The 22,332-nt window shown below is 37.6% G+C and overlaps 1 protein-coding gene across 1 annotated transcript in view; it reads left to right on the top strand.

The window, feature by feature from the left end:
* The window catches only part of LOC108690345 (spondin-2), a 172,581-nt gene that overhangs the window by 4,273 nt on the left and 145,976 nt on the right, over positions 1-22,332 (top strand). Inside the window, exon 2 of the mRNA XM_018197591.1 lies at positions 3,092-3,326. Coding sequence (XP_018053080.1) covers positions 3,092-3,326 — 235 coding nt within the window. The remainder of the gene's footprint in view (positions 1-3,091; positions 3,327-22,332) is intronic.

The following is a 22,332-nucleotide window of genomic DNA, read 5'->3' as shown; positions in this document are numbered from 1 at the left end:
ATTTAAAGAAGGTATGTTATTCAAAACTTTTGCCCTCTTTATAAATTGGCAAATAGATTTGAAATCAATATAAAAGATACTGTAACACTGTTTCATTTAATGTAAAAAAATAAAACGTTCGTTGATCAATATTATTCTTTGCAAGAAACAAAGTAATATCAGAACATTTCGAAAAGTCTACCTATTAAAGAGAAAGTAACGTGATAAGTTTCCTTCCCATGATTTAACAATTTTATTAAATAATTTTATAACAAGTTGAAATTTTAATGAAACTTCTATTAAAACTAAGAAGATTGAATATTTCTTGCAATCAATTCAAAGTTAAACGTTGAGTCCTAGAGAACGTTCTATAAAAAAATTATATGTGTTTTTGCATTCTGTATCAAATACATACAAGAGGTTTCTAATAATAAAAACTATTTATATCACAACAAGACGGCGAATAATACAGAATGCATTGAATTGTGTCTTCCTCGGATCCGATTTCTCACAATTGCGTAGCGCATTGTGATCAATACCGAATTGAAAAGATGTACTAAATAATGATGAACATCGAAAATTCTGTAGTTATTTCGCTGTATCCGACGCGAAGGAAAATGCTCAGCGGTGGATTCGAAGTTCGCGAAGAGTTTCGCGCAAGGATATAAATATTTTCCGTGTGCTTTTCATTAACTGTTTATTTACTTTTTAGCCAGAAAGGCTAGCGGTGAGATACAGAAGGCTCACTTAAAACGTTATATTTACAGAGAGAAGCTTTTCTAAGCGTTACTATAAATAAGTAATATTTTCGAGCAATATTCCTGAGTATAAGATATTCAATATTTATGTCATAAAGATACTTATGTGCCACAGAGATATTATACAAATCTCTCATTTCTCATGAATGATTATTAATAACCATCAATTCAATGCCTTATACGAGTGGCAACCAATATGGAATTTGACCATAAAAATATCTAAAACTAAAATATCTAAAGCTAAAATATCTAAATATTATTACACAATATTTGATATTGCAAAATATTATTGAAAACTACATTGAACTCTCAGATTGTTTGTATTGAGTTATTAAAAGGGGCAATTATACAAAATGCACAATTACATTGAATGTCTAGGAGCCGCTTAAAATATCATTTATTTTAGAATTTTGTCATACAATTTTATTACTTATATGTAGAGCAAAAATAATTACTATTTTATTCTAAAACCTCATATGTTTATTTAGAAAAGAATGCCTGTAATTTTTTAATAATCAAATGATTTGCATATAAATACATATTTCCACATGTAAAGATAACAGAATACTTTTGAAAATATTATATACGAAAATAGTATACATATGATTATAAATTTAAAATAATATATATTTTACAAATTCTATTTGATAAAGAAACTTTATAAAATATTGAATAGCATAATAGTTCGTCAATTCACATTGGAACGGTTTTACGATGCGACGAAATTTTTCTTAAAGTCGAGTGGTCAGCTAAAAAAATCTAAATCCGGGAACGTCGCCACCGGTTCGAAATCTCGACGGCTTGCGATCTGAGTACTGTCGGCCGAGCAAAAACGATTCGAATACGATTTGAATTTCGAACGCGCGCAGATCTGCATACGTAAACATGCGAGGAGCACACTTGCTCGCTCGCGGGATATGATCGCGTAACCTATGCAATTTCGCATAATCATCTGGGAAGAAGAACAACCTGATTCCCGATCTTCAATCAGTAGATTACGTATTACGTAGATTACGGAGTTTTAAAGCGAGATTTATGCGAGGGAGGAGCATACGTATGCGAGAGCAGGCGATAGTGGCGGTTTTTACGGCGAACATTTTTCCTGATCGTTTCCAAGGATAAGATGATAATTGAAAAACGTTCGACCTCTCTCTTTTTATCATCAAGGTTATAATGGATTCATTTAGGAAAGAAATCGGCATGTGCTCTTATACGATGGATGAAGGAACGTAACGGCGCGGGTTCACCGAGTGTCATTTTTATCCGCCTGCGCGATAATACTGCGTTATCCTTTTGATTGCATCCGTGTAAAAGAACCCTGGAATTAACCTCTCCCGCCTCCGCGCGTACCGAGCTCTTGGCGCCATCTGAATTATTCAGCAGTTACGCGAGGAAACGCGCGGCGCGTCTTCTCTCTTTCGTCGACATGCCTGCGGATCAATTTTGTTTACCGCGCCGAAACCGGGTTACTACTGTGGAGCTGCTTAACAATACAAGGCAGTGCACATCCATTTCCGTAGGCACTGTTATTCTGAATTATCATATGTGCCTCCATATATGTCCATATATGTCCTCCCGGACATGCATTCGTTATCATACTCGAGATTGATTTTCAGGAGCATTTGATTCTAATGACGAATCTTTCGATAAAATTAGAATCAATCTTTTCCTGAAAATTTCATGAAAACAGTAAAATATTAAATTAAAAGCTTAATTCATAATAATCCAATTTTTTGTCGAAAAATTAAAAAAATATTTATAAGTGAAGATAAGTGAAGTCTTATACGTGTATTTTACTTTTATTCTTCGCTGTTTATTCAAATCTCGCGATAACGCGTGATTATGCAAGACGCATGTAATGGCTAGGCGCCTGTCCTGTCGTTAATAAAACGAGGCAACATCAACGGAAATATCAGATAATTGCGCGGCCCCAGGACATGATGAATTGTTACCCTACTTTATTCTATTTCAGTCCATTCCCCGATAAGAGATAAGCTTTATATTTTCTCCGGATGGTATATCGTGTAGTAGTAATGGTAGGAATTACTACTCGGAGTAGTTGCACTTGTAGGTCGTTCTGCAACTTTATCTTTTCTTGACGTTTCCTTGTGCGGAGCACTTTAGAAAAGTTTCACGTTTCTTTTAATATTTTGTTGGAAACACGCTCGAAAAACTATCGAGAATAACGTTCCTGGCGCACATTCGCACTTCGAATTCCTCATCGTACGCAGTTTCAAAGCGTTCCAAGAATGCAACGTACACGCGGAAACGTTCACGTATGATGGTAGCAACCAAGTTGATAGACGTTTGACGACGATCTTTTTTATCCTCTTTTTTTTTCTCTTTTCCCGCAGATGTCCCGTGGCACGTGGCACCGGTGGTCGGTGCTCTTGCTGCTTCTGCTCGCCACGAGATTCCTCTCCGTGCACAGCCAATGCGGCTCGTACGCCCAGGACCGGCAAGAGAAGCAGGACAAGCAGGACAAGTTGGCGCTCTACAAGGTCATGCTGAGGACCTACTGGTCGAGAGCGCGATTCCCACGACATTATCCAGAGTGGAAGCCTCCAGCGCAGTTCGGCAAGCTGATCGGTAAGTTATAGTTTGTGTGCAGCGTCAATTAGTGTCAATTGCGAAAGAAATATCCGACAACTGTGACTCAGGAACGCCATAGAGCACAGTGTCCGGGACAATTTTCGTAATTTTTACACATGTTCCGCTTGATATTTTTAAGCAGATTATACATATTTTGTATAAGACCGAGAAATACGTTTTATTTTTCGCCTTCCAAAACTTGTATAGTAATGATGATTAAAACATTGAAGAATTTATGATTAAAATAGAATAGGTTGTATTCTCTTCAGCATTTACATAAAGTTAAGAGAAGGGGACTTGTATTATTGACTTATATTATTCCTATTTCATTTATCCACCTATACCTTTCTTATATGATATTCTGCTTCAATTGCTTATTTTCCTATTCCTATTTTTCCTTTTATCCTTATTATTACTTTTTTATCTTATCCGTCTTAAATATATTATCACAGTTGATACACGTTTCTTATGTTATCATAACCATAATATCTAATACTCACAAGAATTTACAGTTATTATTCTAGGATTAATGTTGCAGTCTCGGCTGCAGTAGTGAATAAAAGCCTTAAGTGGTGAATAAAAGCCTAAGTAATTCGTATGGAAAATTCGCAGAAAATCGAGCAATTCCACGTGCCAAGAGCTGTTTTTCTAGAACAGTTATCATCCAATTTAAAAGCTGATGTCTCATTTGCGACGCATTTGAATCCGGCTCGCATTTCGAGTGAAAATTGAAATGTAAAACGGCACGTCGAAAATACTTTGCCTCTTTACATACGTATCAAATGCAGTTTTAATTGAACGCGGCGTCATGAAAATTAGATTAAATTGTTCTCGGTGCGATTCGAATCCCGTCGATAAAAGAACGAGATTTTTCTGATTATTTCGAACGATTCTCGCGATTCGCGAGTAACGCGATCATTTGCTGCGTAGTCGAGCAATGTCACCTTAATAAGATCTCTCGATCTTTCTCTCGAGCTTTCTCTCTTCTTCCTGCTGAGGAGCTGCTATTCGCGTTTCATCGATTCCCCCAGTGAACGACAGTCTTTCGTGCGTCACTGCCGAAACTTTAATTCGATCAAATCCCTCTAGGTCTTGCACGATTCCGATCATGGCGAATACTTATTTCTCCCGACGCGACGGTTTGCGGGCCGGTCGCGCGGTTCGGGCTACGTCAGCCTGAATCTTATTTCCCAGGTTTATTCTCTTTCGACCTCCTTTCTCCGGTGGCGCGAAGACGACGGGGGGGGGGGAGGGGGGATGAAATGATAATTGGAGAAGTTGGGAATTATCGCATGACGCCGCTGGCGTTTGCAGTCGTCTGTGATGTCGCGCCTGACGCGAATTTGAAATGTCGTCGCTTGTGCATGGATGCCCGCGAAATGGCTGCAGAGGATGCCATGTATATACACGAGGTGTCCCGAGAGCTACCGCGACTTTTATTTCAATAATTCCTTCGACTAATTCAAAATATCCGTTATCTGAGACTTCACATTAAATCTATAACATAATCGAGTATTAAACGATAGGTTTTGTTCACTGTTATGTCAATTGCAAACCAATCTAATCTTGATCGCTTTTAGTTGGACGTCACCCTGTAGATATACGAACAGGTGTCGTAAGTCTTCGTTGGTCCATAAATCCCTCGCATCCCCTCTCACTACCAGTTAGTCTCTATAGTTTCGCGCTTTCGGTTGGTGTCTGTGGTCGCGACCCTCTCTTCGTTCTCGCCTCGCCTCGCCTCGTATCCGACCCACTTCCCACCTCGGCTGGCACCAACCATTCCTTTCTTCCGTCGTGAAGTCGAATAAATCCCGCCGTTAGACCTGATCCGGCCGTTTCGTCGAATGTACGAGCGTTCCGCGAGAAACCTCAAATTCGAATTAGAAAGCCGCGCGCGCGCCACCGAAATTCAATTTCCAAGCTCCAGCGGAGTCGAGAAACCGCGTTCGGCGGGCACGATATGAGGAGAATCCGAAGAGCTGCGGTTCCCTACCTTGGCCACGTTTTGTTCTTCTATTGTACCAAATCGTTTTCGTACGCTGACAATAATGTTCTGCGACTCCAAATTACTTTCTGAAATATCTTGTTCGAACATACAAAGTTAATAATTGTACTTTTTATATGAGCGAATTAAATAAAAAAAAAGACTCCCTAATAAAACTTTTAGAATGAATCTCATTCTGGAAAGTGAAATCTTACTCTTAAAGATTGAAAATTGAGCCACTCCTCAAGACTGGCTCAATTTTCACTCCAGAATGAGATTTCACTCCAAAGAGTTTTTATTACAAAGGAAACATTTCATCGAATAACAATTAATCACAATTATATTTTTATAATTAATTCTCTTGTATAATCGAATAGATTACTCTTTTTTCGAAAACTTTTCTTCGAAGTTTTATATATCTGATCGCCTGATTCTTTGTTTACTAAATAACGAATATATCTAAAGGTATTTATATTTATCTATTTTAATTGCGACTGCGAAATCAATATTTACTTGGCGATAAGTTTAATAATTATACATTGCGACTTAATCCGAAATTAATTTCACAAGAATATAAATTTGCAAATAAGAAGGGCGCGACACGAAAAATAAAAAATATATATATATTTATTTAACCGACATTCAATCCTCTTTCCCGGGGTCAACTTATATATATATATATAAGTTGACCCCGGGAAAGAGGATTGAATGTCGGTTAAATAAGGAATCGGAGAAGGGACACGAGGACTTTTTTTTACGTGATACGAAAGAGCCACGTCAAGTGGGCTCGAAACAGAACAGAGCGGAACAAAAGCGGCGACAAAACGTAATCGAAAATCCTTTACGCCGTTTCAGGGAGAAATCGCGGGTAGGGGAAAAACGAGGCCCGAGGGGTAGTTCGGGTCAGAGGGAACAGAGGATGGTAGCAGGTTTCTCTCTACATTCCGCAGGACCTCCACGAAAGAACTCTCCGTGGATATATCCTGCGTGCACACGGACGAGTGAACACGTTCGATCGTTAACGGCCGACTAATGGAATGGAATTCGCATCGCTTCGTCCTCTTGCCGTATATACACCCCCGTCGTTTCTGCCATTCCTTCAGTCGCGCGCCTGAATCGTAAAACTGTTGCCGCACACCGTCCGTTGCTTTTTCCTTCATGGCTCCGGTCGATTTAATTCGATTTTTTTCCTCTCTTTCCGTCGCTACTCTTCTTCTCAACCTCGGTATTTTCCTTCCACCTTTTTCCCCTTTTTATCTCTAGTTCCTGAACTCCGGATTTAAGTGGAGGCGCACGCAACCACGCGCGATCATGTTTTTTTAAAGCGTTATCGACTCTAGGTACACGATATGCCGTATATTTTTTTTATATCCCTTACACTCTTTACAGCGCGTAAGTATAAAGATAAATCTTGCTTACACAGAAATAGACAGATTCCTCAGATGATATTATACTTATGAATTTTTATTGTTTATTGAATTTCATAAGACAAAAATAAAATAATGGCATTTAATTCATATTGAGCATTAAGTCGAAGTGAATAAAAGGATTTTAATAAAAGGATAGTGTTTCAATTTGCATGTATTTGCGATAAAAAAAATGATACGTTCCACAAAGTCGCACACATCGGAGAAATCGAATATAAACTCATAGTTATAAGTAAACCGGGAATAAATACGCATTTTGCTCTGCAGTTACGAGTTCGCAACTTGTCTGTGCAACATATTCGCCAGGAACAAAGAGACGCGCTGTTACCGCGCGCGTATCTGCAAGGCAAACACGATAATAATAGCGTCGCTAATGCACGGCAGACGCTACGCTAATGGCGAGCAAATATCTTTTTTCAGTCGTAAAGCAAATTACATCAGTTAACAAGGAAAATCTTATAAATGTCTGTGTCGTTTGCGGAAACGCGAAATATTTTCTGAATAATATATCACAATAACATAAAACAATTTCGCGACACTTTTCGATTATTTCGATTATATAACGGATTTATTTTCAAGTTTAAAAATATATTTCAACAATGTCAAAATTATGTCCACTTTGCTAAAATATTAAAAAAAAAAAAAATCAGCGAAATTATATTTGACATAGATGTATCATTTAATTATCTGTAATAACGCGCGTAGATAACAGTAGCTCTTTCATTATAATAGTACGCAAAGTGTCGCATTGACACTATGTATACTGACGCAATATTTCCGTGATGATGAATTATTCTCCCGTCAAAAAGAGCCTCAATCGATATTCAGATTTTTATTTCATACGAACGGTGGGATTATTACGGCCATATGTTTTCCATAATATGTTTCCTCACATCGTCGCTTTTATTCGGCGACGATGATACACGTCGAAAGTTCAGGTTATTCGTGAGAGAGGAATTGTCTCGAAGCCATCAGCAAGCCAAAAGCCACTTTGGGGTATGCGAAAGTTTGCCTATTTCCCGTATGCTAATAGACTTCATAACAGCGACAGGAAAGAATGATATTCCTCGTCACCAACAGTTCATATGACCGATAACGGAGCCGTGGGATAAACGTATCGTTTAAGATACTTTGTGTACTATTTCGTGGATGAGCTTTGAGGGGTATTCATGCGATACTCCATCCATCTTTAAATCCCCCGACAGAATTTCTTTGGACGTTTCAGCGTCTTCTCTCCCGTAGCGTGAATCATCCAACGCACATAGGGCGACCCAAAAATATCTTCGGTGAGCGCCAGCTTGCGATGTAAGTGTATCTGAATACGCTAGGATAGATCCACTAACGACCACTTCGATAAATAATCACTATACAAGCATCCAAAAATCAGATATACTTTACGTCTTGATCTTTGAGAAGAAGCGACAACATATTAATGATACGTTGTCATCATAAAATTGTATAAGGTCTAAAAAAATATAAACTTCTCTCTCTTATTAAATATAATTCTTAAATCTTCATTTATAGAAAGTTCCTTCGATTTAAAGAAATGTTTCTTTGCTATACAGTTAAAGAAAACATGTATTTGATTTGAAGAAATGATATATTCAAATCAAAGAAATTTTTTTTTTTAACTGTACAGCGAAGAAATATTTCTTTAAATCAAAGAAGTTTTTCTCTGGGTGTTGGATTAAATGTCGGAGATCGATTATCAATAATAATTGAAGATCAGATTTATAAAACATTGTGCCGCTAAAAAATATACACAAATAAATTAATAAATAAAGAAATAAAAGCTTATATAAATATAAATAAACAGATTTATTTATTCCCATTTCTATCAATGTAGTTTAATTTTAATCTCAATTCAATTCATCAGTTTTAAAAATTAGAAAATGATGAAGGGTATAAATTGTAGAACCGAAATTAAAGTTAATTTACAATGATAGAAACGGGCAATAGCGATTATAATGAGTGCTGATTGGTACCATTCTGTCGGCTATGAAAAGAGTGATTCTGAAGCTTTTATGCAATCCATGCAAGTGCCGCAGAGATCTGAATCATGAGCGACTGCGACTACGAGCGTAGCAGAGTGTCCAATATAACTTTATGCGCAACGTACACAATATACCGTAGATTTCTCGGCAAGTTCTCGCGTTTAGACACCGCCAACAGAACGTCTTGGAACTTCGCCGGAGGTGAGGCAGACTTTGCCAGACGTGGAACGGGGCCACGTACCGTACTGCGCGAAGTAAGATCGCCTATAGAGTCACCGCGAACGATGCGTGTACACAACTTGTACGTGCGCGCGCTCATGCAAATACGCTAATCTCGCCGAACTTTCGAAATATATATTCTCGTCCGCCTCTAAAGCATATTTTCCCTTCTTTATTAGATTCCCGCTTTCCCGGAATGCTCGACTTAGCGACGTGGCGGAGAGCCAAGGAAAGAACGTACTGAATCTGAGTGAATAATTCTAGTGGCGTCTGAATACTAATTATGTAAAATTGTGACGTATACACATAATCGTCGAATAATTGAAATGTGATTTGTGAGAAGGGAAATTGGAAGAAAGACAACATGTTATCAAAACCCAGTAATAGGTAACAGCGCAAGGTGGAAAATGTTTGCGCGATGTCAGTTTCTTCTTCTGGGGACGAGTCGAGAGAGGACCGTTTCTAATTATTCTACGCCCAAGACACCCGCGCGCTGTTCTCGTTATTTTTTCTTTTTTCCTTTCTTTTTTTATTTATAGCGAGAAAGCAACGGTTTGGTGCAGGCAAGGGACAGAGGGACTGAGGGACAGAGTTGGTAGGACTGTGAGCGAGGTAAGCGCGTGGAACGGAGATCCAGAAAAAGCGAAGAGGAACGAAGCGAAAGAGGAAGAGAGAAAGATCGGGAAGAGAAGAGGGTGAGAAGATGGGAGGGGTAGTGTGCGAAGAGGAGTATTTTTAGCCCGGACCGGAGAGAGAAGCCGAGTACGAGCTTCTCTCGTTTTGCTCCCGTTTCTCTTTTCCCATATAGTATATATACACAACGGCTGCACCCATATTGATGGTGAAAAGCAGAAGAAACGGAATGGACGGGGAGAGTGCCATTGTGTTGGTGGATTTGTTAAGATTGAAATGTCGAGGAAAGGGATGCAAACGCACAGTGACTACGACGGATCAGTGACTCCCTCGCCGTGCGAAAAGATTACATAATACACAGTTAGTTTCCTGTGTTAAATTCATCGACCTTACAAGCATATCCCAAGCCGACCGTCGACATTATACAATCATCCGGCCTCGCTAAACTTGATATATTTCAACCCTCCTCGCGGCCTTTCCTTCGTTGTCCAATGCTTCGAAAGGAAACCGGAAGCACTCCATATGTTTCGGTTAGCGTGCTGAAAGAAGTACCTACCGAAGCAATTTTTAGTTTGTCCAACCGTAGACCACTTCCTGTTTGTCTGATCTCTAATGTTTAATCTTCTTTCATGAAAGACACTCTTAAAGTATTTGCTCCTCAAATGCAACTTCCGATTTCTCATTAGCAAACGATATTTGTTGTGAACGTTTTTTCACGTTATGTTATTTTGCAAATATATCATATCACAAAGTCAATGCACCTACAAAAAAATATTTACTTTATAACAATTTCAAGTATTTCAAAAATTCATATATTCACAATCATAAGTTCATCAAAAGCATCAAATTTATTCAAAATTCTGAATTCTAGTAAATTTAATACTTCAATCAAATATATGAAATTCAAACAAATTCGATTTGCTTATTATGTAAAATTGCTTCGATCAATTTTATATTCTTCAAAAGAAAAATATAAATTCTTGTTTTAAGCAATAAATTTTTCTAAAATTTTTAATAAGTATATTTTAAGATTATTAATAACAAAAATTCTTTGTTAAAGATAATCATTATTTATAAAGGAAGAAAATAAATTGAGTAATCCGGTTTTTTATAGCAATAGAATGATATTTTTCTGGGCATTTACGTATCATATCTTATAATTATAATATACTAATATAATTATAATATACTAATTTTTTTAATTAACTTAAATATACAATGTACACAATTTAAAACGCCATTCTATTCTTTGACTTATACGCTAATAATTCTTTGTACTTTTGCAAGCGACGAAGGTGAATAATATATCAAAGTTATACATTTAAAAAGATGTATTTTATATAACATTAGAGACAGACTTATTTAATATCGCTTGAAGGAAGCGCTCTAACGATTTTACTAAACTATAAAATAATAATAATAATAATATTCATCGCTTTTCTATTCATACAATAAAATCGTTTCTCTGACTGGTTCATTTCCCATCTTAATTGGCTAACTTACTAAGACGCGCAAATTCTCAGGCAAATCTAAAAAGCACATCCGAGATTCATCTTTGTGGAGCATCTCGTTGCTCGGTCGTTTAAGCGAAGAACGAATGGATTTACAATTTAATGCCTGTTCAAGTCTTAATGCTAATTAAGCGAGACTCGCTCAATCCGCGATAACGCGAATTCGAGACGATGACGTATCGCGATACTGTTATGCGACTCCTTAGTAGAGGTTGAGACTGTCCTAATTTCCGCGATTACGAGTTTCGCAGATGATATACATTGATTCACAGTGTCGACGGAACATTGAAGATTCGTTTCTAAGAATTTCATCGATTTCCAAGAATCTTCTAAATTTATTTGCTGCAAGCTCAGGAATAATACACGCGGCTATCGATTTGTCTCGATGTGACGCGCAATGTAAACACATTCACCGTTCGCTGATCTGATATAGCGATAATGCGGATAATAATTTGTGGCGATAGGAAATGGCCAGCACATTAATAACGGCTTGTCCGGTATATTCGATGTCTGCGTTGTTTTATTGTCGCGACAAACGTCGGCGAGGTAACCGTTCTTGCAGTGCCATGCCGTCGCGAAAAATATTTATACCGGCGCATCTCGACAACGAAAATAGAACGGGGTAATGTACTCGGAGACACACGCGAGTCGCTCGAATACGCATAATTGATCCGTTTAATAAATTTTCATGCGTCATTAATGCATTCGGTGGAATATTGGATTGAAAGAGTAATTACACATGAACGAACGCTCGTGAGAAATCAACTCTTATCAGACAACTGATATTTTGAATGGCGTTCCTCGCTGCTAACACGATTTTTTTAACTATCAATTTTTCATGCATTATTTCTTCTTACGTATAAAACAGTTTCATGGCGCGACATTATAATATTATTAAATCAGAAATATTTGTATAGATGTTTTTATGCGTTGTAAAATAAGTTTCTGTGAAACCTATTTTATTGCATTATTTTAATAATGTCTGAGAAAAAAAAACATTAATTAAAATACATATTTTATAATAACATAACATATGTGTAAATATGCAAATAATATCAACTAAATCATTACTAATTTATTAATATATTTTATAAATATATATACTGCGATATATAATTGTCAATAAAATCGAGCTCTAGTCATAATATATAAAACGGATTCGGTATTAATGACGGAAGTTTGACAAAAGCCGAGGGCGAAGCGTGGTGAAAGACAGGAAGGCGTCTTAAATCCGAAGTAATTCATTAGGAGCGCCGCGGTACTTCTGGTTTTGACTACTCGAAGGGTTTTTCTCCCGGAGGCGAACCTACCCCTTATCAGTGTCGTAATCGCCAGCCAGAACAAACCGCAAAGTGTAACGAAGGAGGAGCCTGGTTAGAGAAGCGAGCGACTGACAGAAGACCAGAAGAGGCGAGCGAGGTGAAAGGGAATGAAGGAGAGAAAGAGATAACGTGAGATAGTGGTGTGAGGAAAGGGTGGGAGGTAGGACAAGTACGACGGAAAGCTTTCTGTAGCAGATGTAGTACTCGCATCTGAAAACCATCCCCCGAGGGGCTTTTGTTGATTTAATAAACGCCAACCCTTGAGAGCTCACCAGCCCCCCGACTACCCATTGTCATACCCTTCCTTCCTCTGCCGTCCCATGCTTCCCATCATCTTCTTTTCTTTTTTTTTTCTTTTTAACGTATATTTTCTATCTTTACTCTTGTTTAGTCTTCTTTCGTTTCAGTCGCTCAATACGCTCATTTGTTTCTGGTGCTTTCGGATTATATTACGCGCGAATCAATGTCCGACCACCGAATGGCGGGGATTGGGGCAGAAGGGAGAGCGAGAAGAGGGGAGGAAAAAGAGAATCTGTCTCTTTGTCCCAGCGCAGAGCGTGCATTTACATGATACACGAAAACATCGAATCGCATAACGAAGCGACGATGCCATGTTCTTGAACACTTTCAAATTCACGGAATACGCCGATTGGATTACAAAGCGCGGGTATTTTGCCGTATGCGATTTTGTGAGCGCGGCTGTAATTACCTCACTCGTTATCCGAACTTCTTTTCACAGCTATGCGCTCTCTCGTTACATCATATCGCATTCTTTTCCGAGTTCTCTCTTTCTTTTTTTTTTCCATGCCGGACGGCCGTATCGCGTTTCCCCTTCGTTACGATATCGCATTTTTATCGGGACGAGTCTCCCTTTGAATTTTAATATTCCCTGTTACATAATGGAGTCGCGCACTCGACAAATAGAGTCGGAAAATCCTTATCCCTCCAGGATCTAGGAGCAACCAGTGTCAAGTGGTAATTTCCTGTGAAATTATTCAAATGGCACAGCCCTTCTTCGTGAAGCTCCTGCCGCTCGGCGATTGGCACGGAGAGCAAATCACCCGCATTTTCTCGCTCTTCGATTCTGGGGCGAATCAAGAGTCTTGTCCTTCGTGATCCTGGTAAATCTCAAAAGACAGCTATTTACGCGAGAAGTTGAAGAACGATCGTTAATATGCCTCAATCTATTAATGCTATGTTCACCATCTTCATATTCCCAAGTAATAATTGTCAACTAAATCGCTTCGTGAAAAAATGCAGCCAATGGAATTAAATATTCTTCAAAAATAATATTTTTTTAAGGTTTAAATAATTTTACATAAAAATTCTGGAAATCACGTGCTAAATGAATGATACAACTTTTGCATTTTAGATCGTTCGTTTCTTTTAGAATTTTAATTTTCGATTACGAATATTATCTATCTTCGTATTTCGAATTGGTTAGATGATTTTTAGTAGACTTCGTCTTATTACACTGCTCGACAAATCTCTGTCGCTGATAAGCGTTGGGTAATGAGTACTCACGTTCCATTAATAAATTCTTTCTTGTCGGGCTCTTACGAAAGGGGATTATCCCTTTGGTGGCTACCTCAGCTGCACTCGCGCTATCAACAGTGCTTTCACACACGCGGTTTTCACGAACACGTACACATATGTACCGCGCGACCACCGTTTGCGTAATGAGCCACGTTCCCGGTTATGCGATCGTCATAATAATGCGTTCTTGCACGGAATAAAATCTGATTAACGAGCTAGTTTGGTGGAAACACGATATTAATTACGATTTAGTGCTACGTAGGTGGAATTTCATTTCTGGAATTGCCCTGGTTATTTGGCGTACGTGCTAGTGTCCCGCTATCTGAAAGGCATACTGATGGTATTCGATATTTCGCCAAAGGTTTCTATGTCGCTTTGTACATTGGAATAGATTACTGATGAAATGTTTCTACCTCACTTTGAAGAATGCTTTTACAAAATTTGTGCACGATAATCATCCGCGACTTCCTACATAATCGCTCCAAAACGGTCTTTAAAGACAAAGAAGAATATTAAATTAAAGCTGTTAAATTAGAGGCTGTTTTTCCGGCTAAAATGAAAAAGTTTCAAGATGTACAAAATTATATATAGTAGCAATATAACCCGATGTTTTTCCAAGACAAGTGATATACCACTCAACTTCGCTTAAGTAGCCCTTTAATATGATATCTAATTTATATATCTTAGAACTTTTTCATTTTAGCCGAAAAATCCTAACTTAACATTCTCTTTTTCATTGAATTTAATGACAATTAATGAAAATTAGTTGCTAACAATATAAATCTAGATATCCGTTATATCATATAATTATATTATGGCTATATTGTTACAATTATTCTATTATATATAGCAATGAATTTAGTGGTTGTAAGATTTGCAAATCTAATTTTGGGCTTAAATTCGCGTATGAATGATTCATAATGCATAATTTCGTTCGGAATAACGGGATCCCATGATTTATGAATGAATATTTAGGATGCGAAACGTAGCTTCACTATAGATAGATAACACGGTTGAACTACTGACTCACTTCATGAGGATCATTTCGCAGAAGCGATTCATTTCGGCTGTACCCGACAACGATAATATCGAATGACCCTGTGGATCCACTACTGTTTGTGGTGTCTGCATAGTAATGTTCAGAAAATCTCTGATAATGTTAAAATGATGTAAAAATAAGTAAAATTGTGTTTGTTCTTAGATTTATGTGCGGAGCGCATGAAAAAGATTTGCGTTTCAGAGCTACTAATTTCTTTTTGTGGGCATTTATCTTGTCTAACAGTTTTCTGTCCGCAACGCTCGGCGCAGCACAAGGCAAAACATTTCATATGTATCCTCTAATACAATTACAATTATGCATATACCGCGTAACTGTAGTAACAGTAATAATAGCAGTAATGGCGTAATAGTCTCTATCTCGGTTAGCTTAGTGGCATTGTATGTGCCATCTGATGCTATCACGCTACGTGCTTTAAAGTGCTATGTTCGATAAGGACGCGTGAAATTCTGCTCACGCATTTCCTGCTCACGATCAGGGATGGGTATAAATTTTCTTTTATCGCAAACGCAAACGTGGCGCCCTCGTCGTTTGTACGTCGGTCACTGATTGCTGTCGCGGAACTGCAAATGAGATGTACCCACCCGAAAAAGAAGAAAAAAAAAAACATGGAAATCTCTACTATTCTATCTTACTCTATTATTTCCTTTGTTGCATCGTGCGCACATAAAATGGTACGACCTCATGGAAGATGAGATCGTTTGTAGCCTACTGCTGTTATCCAGATCATTTCGTAATTTTATGTTCTTTTCGTTGATTATATATATGAAACTAGACCATCGTACACTGCATTTAATTATTCGATTTACAATTAGAAGCCACACTCTCCTTTCGCGCAATTTCACCGCGGGTGGTAGACCCTCGGTTTTTATGGCATCTTCGCCTCTTCCCTCGAACCGCACGCGCGATGATTCATCGCGTTAATGTACAAACGGATTAGTGGCACTTTTATAGTTTACGAGCTCGGAAGCACACGAGCTCGTTGCCGTTCGATTAACCGCGTGCCGCGCCGCGTGTACGATACTGCCATGCGTCCGCGTCGCTGCTTTTATCGACGATATAACTATGGCAATATAGCCGTTTTATATCCTCAGCACATGGGGTTTTCGTTCTCCGTTTCGAGCCTCTTCCCGTAGCCACTGCTATCGCCACTGCTGAACAAAGGCGATTTCCCATCAGGATGATAAAGTTCATACTTTGCCGTTAAGATTTACCGCGAATATTAGGCTAAAGGATTCAACGGCGATAACGGGGCACGTCCTCTGCGTTTAGTCCCGTGGCAATCAAAAACAGCTCGTTTTTATGCGATATAAACAAATCGTAGAGTTGCATAGAGAACCGTCTTTTTCTTGATGACACAGCCGATCGACCTGATGTTCTCATGGGATGTTTCGCAAGATTTTCAATATCTCGTCACGTCCCGCAAATACGTTTCGTTTTTCTTGACGCTTCGTCTTCTATTCCTACTGCACGTGGAATTCAGAATATTAAGTCGCATTTTTATATCTCCTTGCGGAAAAGACATATATTTCCAACAGACACTAAAGTAATTCCTAAAGTGTCAAATATTGGAATAAAAATCTGGAATGATTTTTATTCGTCAAAATGATAAAATGAGGAAAGAATATGTAAGTATACGTGTATTGTTCCGATCGGAACTGTACTTTAACCCTCCATTGATAAGGTGAGATTGGATGCGATTCATGACTTCATTTTACAATGCATATTTTACATTGCATATCTCGAGAGCAACAAATTCAGACAACCTTTTCGTACCAAAGTTAAGAAAGCAACAAAGTTTTTACTTTACTCTTATATCGCTTGCACACTGAAAAGTTTTTTCGATATTATTTACACTTATTTCGCAAGAAACAGATTCGAAACTTGAATATTTGGACAGCAACAAATTAATAACAAATTATTATTGTTGAATACAATTTCGTTTTATTGTATATATCGTTCCTCTAACTTAATCTTCCTTCAGCTGAACATAATTTTTTAAGAAAACTGACAGAGCAACACATTTTTTTTCTTTGGGCAATTTTTCAGCAATAAATAAGCAACAAATAAAAATGTTTGTTAGAATTGATTCTACTTATTTTATTACGCTATACCTTGTAAGACGTGATATGCTGAGATTCCAACGATAGATTTCAAAAAATATCATATAATGTTTTAATGGCACTTCGTTTGATCGATAGTTCATGCGCATCGAGTTGTTTACAGGACACACGAGGAGTAGTGAATAAACACACGTAACAATGCCCGAGCTCTCGATCGATGTCGTCTCGCCGGAAGATGCGAAAACTTCCTCTCCAGCCCCGCAGAGAAGAAAGCATTACGCAGAGATAAATTATGCAAAGTGCACCGATAACTCAACTTCCTCCTCATCGCTGCGGGGGAGTCTCTCTTCGCTTAATATTTCTCTTAAAACTTGTAAATATATTTGCTTCCATCGCTTTCTCCAGCGGCCGTCCCTTATTCGCTTCTCGAATCTGCGACTCTCTTCGGGACCGACTCGAAGGAGTAATAAGAAAAGCCGAGGGAGACGAAACGGACATGAAGTAACCCGGTGGAAAGGAAGGAAAGCGGTACACGAAAACTCGGAACTTACCTCGCCGTATCTCGGGTTTCTGAGAGTTAACAGAACTCACGTCGCCCGTAACATCCTGTCTTGGGTGAGCACGCCTCGCGAACTTTGTTACCGGTCTCCGAGCAGTATCGTCCCTTTTCCCCTGTTTTCATCGCGAAAGGTCCAACAAAGATCTAACGACGTTGCTCTCCGCTGTAACTGTATAAAGGGTCGCTCTAATTAAGCCTTCCGCGTGAGTAACCGAGATAACCGAGCTCGTGGAGTGAAAAAGGAGAAAGACGGAGAAGCCGCCGTAAGTTCAATAAACTACGAGAGGGAAGTTTTGCCAAGATTAATTAATTAAATATTTATAGCGCGGCGGAATAATTCCATCAGGCATCTGTATCTGATATAATTGCGCGATATGTAATTTTAATACACAAAGTACATTACAACAGTATATAATTAAATGAACGACATATAACTGTAAAATTAAGTATCTTGTAAAATGTCAAGGAGAAAGATCCGAGAGACACGAGGTTTATTTTTAAAAAGATCATCTCGGATGCAGCAACTTCCCAAAAATATCACGACGATTGGATGAGTTCGCGTCTTTTATCTTTAACCTTTCTTCTCGGACGAAAGTAATTAAAAGTTTTATCGACGATTCATTCCTATCGTTCGCTATTCCCAAAAACAGATTCGCGGATACCATTCGTCGCGTGGTGCAACGGGCGAGAAGATTGCCGGTTAATGTAGCGTTATAAAGCGCCAATTTTCGTGGCTCATACAGAGGCGATTCCTTCGAAAAGGTGGTATCCTCTTAGAACGAGGAAAAGAAGAATTCCCTTCTCCCGAGACTCGACGGGATCTTCTCCCGTTTGAGACGTGTTCGGAATATATCTTCGTTCTCGCGCGTAGCGCCGAATTTCTTTTCGAAAGTCGATTGACGAAATTCCTCGCGTGACAGTAGGTTAATATCCACGGACGAAAACTTACTGTTTTACGCAATTCAGGAAGAAATAGCGGTTCGTCAGGATGTCGAGATATCCATGCTGCGTCATCATGCGTAATACATTTCTCACATATTCGTAACGTAATCGTTGTACGATTAAATGTCATATTGCATGTCCAAGGATTCTCTCAGAAAATATGACCAACACTGTATTTGATTAATTAAGAGAATATAATTAATCTTTAATTATCCTTTGAACGGGCAACCCCATTTGGGATCATCACTTTTTACTTAAACTATTTGATTTTTATGAAACTTGATTTATAAAATAACTTGATAATGCTTTATTTGAATCAAAGGTTAAAAATAAAAAATTCAAAATAGCGAATCCAATATGGGGCGAATAGAAATTTTATAATAAAAATAATCTGATTTTATTATATAAAAAGTTTAAAGAATTAAAATTGTAAAACTGTTAATTGCGAAGTAACATCAAGTTTTCAGTTTTATTTTATTTGAAACTCATCAATGTTACACAAATAGTATTAATTTCCAAACTCTGATTATAAGCCCTACGATATTAGATTCTTCTTCACTGAAAGTTATCCTGTGAAAATTCAACATTTTCAGATATCATTTAAACTCAGCGATACTAAGAATCTCCTTAAAAACTTAGTTTTGCGATATAATCAGATTATTTTTTTTTAATTGAAATTTTAGAATTCTCTGAGATCAAAGTCGAATTCAGCAAGTCTAAAAATTCTTAAAAACCAAGATCTTTTTTAAGTTTTTTTAGCTTCTTTGTTAGAAAACACTTATCCTCAAAGATTAAAATTAATATTTGTGGTCGAAAATTAAATTTAGAAAGTATTTCGATCGATTTCTTGTAAAAAAAAGATTCTGAAAATTCTGTTTACATAATTCCTGTTGCGTTTAACACGTTATTAAATATCTCAATTTGTTGTCATTCTGAACATTATAATTCCATCTTCATGGTATGCATACAAGAAAATAGTATCGCTCATTCAACTTCGAAATTAGACCTGAAGACTTTAAAGGACACGAGCGAGACATATCATTATTCGTGTCTCGAGTCGCTTTATATATTCACAAAGTTTTATTCGAATTGATGAGTTCGGGTCAGTGACGATGTTCTCTTGTAAGTTTGCCCCACATTTCGCTTTTGTAGATAGATACCGCATAGGTCTTTTATTCGAAACGTATCAGAAACACGTTTTAAATACTGGTAAGATGGTTTGAAATGAATATCGATTTGAGTATTAAGGTTTATGGCGAGAGATAGGAGATTTAGGTTCTCGAGAAGCAACAAAAGTTTAATGTGCGCGATTCCTGCTGGAGCAGACAGTCTTCTCTGGAGTATATATATTTTACAGTTCTCTGAAATATACGGAATAAAACAAAGATTGCTGTCGGATGCAAAGGAGTGAGAAGGGGAATTGGGAGAGAGAGAGAGGGAGGGGGGGGAGGAGGCGTGGGTGTCCTGCATTTGCATGAGAATTGAGTTCCTAGTGTGTGTCGCGGATGCGAAATATTTTTCTGCTATATTCTCACAGAACGTACACAGTGTGTCCTGCAAGAAACTCCCCGTGATTCTTCCTCCTTGTATACGGGCTTTCATAGAATTCTGGAAGGAATTTTCGTCGGAGCGAAAGTTTCGAGGGTATTAACGTGACAGCGTTATCAAGGCTTCCTGATACTAATTAATCCTCACGCGGCGTATTAAATTGTTGGAGCAGCTAACGGAGTTAATGCACATACTTTATACATTGTCAGTGATTAAAGAAGAAGACGATGAGATCTCGCAGACGTCCATAAAGCGCGCCATGGCACGTCGCTCGTTCGGCGAGCATGAAGACTTCGGCGAACGGAGGCAAGTTAACTCGTATAAACTTTCACGAAAGTTAACTCCAGCTATAATTTTGTCGTTCATCCTATCTACGAAGAACTTTTAAAGTAATCCATTGTTACATCTCACCTAGACAAAACTCGTTAACACGACCAACAGTCACGACTTTTCCTTAACGTTCACGTGGCAGTCTCACTTTCTATCTAAGTCACGACTTTTTGTGCTCCGTTAAAAAATAAAAACAATAGTAGTCGATAATCGATTCCCTACTTTTAGCAGATAAATGTGCCTCAATTAATGTAATGATGAAGAAAATTCTCAAATTTTCTATTTGAAAAGTATGCTAGCCGTAAATTAACAAAGGTTGATTACAATTATTATTTAAATCAAATAAAAATTTCTCGATAAATATTAAAACTTTATATTTTATAATATAATTTAATAATTTAATAATTATTGGAATAACATTAAAGATTCGACTGTTTTTGTCTGTTATACAAATGTACGCGTCACGTTAACGTCCAGAAGGAAAGAACAAGCGTTTTGGATCGCGTCATTAATTTTAATAACATAGAGCGAGAGGATTGGGGTACACGAGACGACAACAATGACGTCAAGGAGGTCACGTAGGAAAGGAAAAATTGCGATCCGTTCCTCTTTATGCGATTACATCCGACATCTTCCTCTTAATGCAGATACATGCAGTTCTACTCACGAAATACCATTAATTATGTGGAAATTAAGGCATGAGCGTACTTCCTTCATCGCCATTGCTCACGATGCCATTTCAACCATGTCTTTTAAAAGCGGAAAACTCGAGAAATTTTTAACTCGAGCAAACAACATGGAGCCATAACTCCCCTTCTCATTTCCGTATTTCGAGTTAAATTCAACGCGGACGGTAGTATAAAACATGAAGTAGTAAAAATATACGAATACGCGTACATGAGCTTATTATTAATTAAAAATTTGAGGACTTGATAAGAATCATTAGTAAATTCGATTATCTTCATGAAAGTTAATTTTAAATGGTTGGAATTGATTAGTAATGCTGTTAAACATTAATGAAAAAGCAACAACGGATACATTCAATAACTTATGCATTCGTTATTGGTCAATCCGATTATTTCTGCCATTGCTGCGATATTTTAACATAATAACACGGCGATATATATTTTAACATGCTACGTATTATAATAAATAAATCTGTCTCCAAGAGCAATTGTTGCATGTAATTTATTAATTTATATGATTAATTTAGATGTTTGCTGACGAAAATCGATTTATCCTGTCCACTGTTATTTTTCATCAAGTTGCGGATTATTAATATATATAATATTAAATGTAGAATATGATATTTCAAAAATTTTGAATGCATTTTATTTATTCTAGATAACTTGCAGATAATATTCTGACATGAGAAATTATACTAATATCCTGAATCAATAAAATGTGCATAAGTTAAAAATGTATCTACTCTCTAGTCCAAATAATGTCACCGATAATTTATTTTCCTTTCTTTCATTATAAAATAAATAGAAGCTTTTAAAAATTTTATTATGACGATTCCTACCATTCGTGATTATTTTATCACAACATGTCGAATAATAAACTTCTTAAAAGTCCATAAAAACAACTATTATGATAACAACTTTGAATAATGATTCATTTAACAGCAACTCGCGTGTGACGGCGATAAAATTATTTACGCAAACAACCGTCGTAAAACCAATGATTTAATACATTTGCGGTTATCCGTAACCAGTTAATAACGCGATCCGTTTTCGGCACGCGGCGAATTTCCGTAGTGGCAACGGGGCGACAGCGACGGGCATAACTTGAGTGTAGTCGCAAGGGGTAAACTGCATAGTTAGTCATGCAGATTAGACGTTCGTGTAGTCGCGCAGTCGTGTTCCAGAAGCCGGC

The sequence above is a fragment of the Atta colombica genome, unplaced genomic scaffold, assembly GCF_001594045.1.
Source record: "Atta colombica isolate Treedump-2 unplaced genomic scaffold, Acol1.0 scaffold315, whole genome shotgun sequence".
Classification (NCBI taxonomy): domain Eukaryota; kingdom Metazoa; phylum Arthropoda; class Insecta; order Hymenoptera; family Formicidae; genus Atta; species Atta colombica.
Note: the sequence above shows the minus strand (reverse complement) of the source record. Positions and strands in the feature narration are given on the sequence as shown.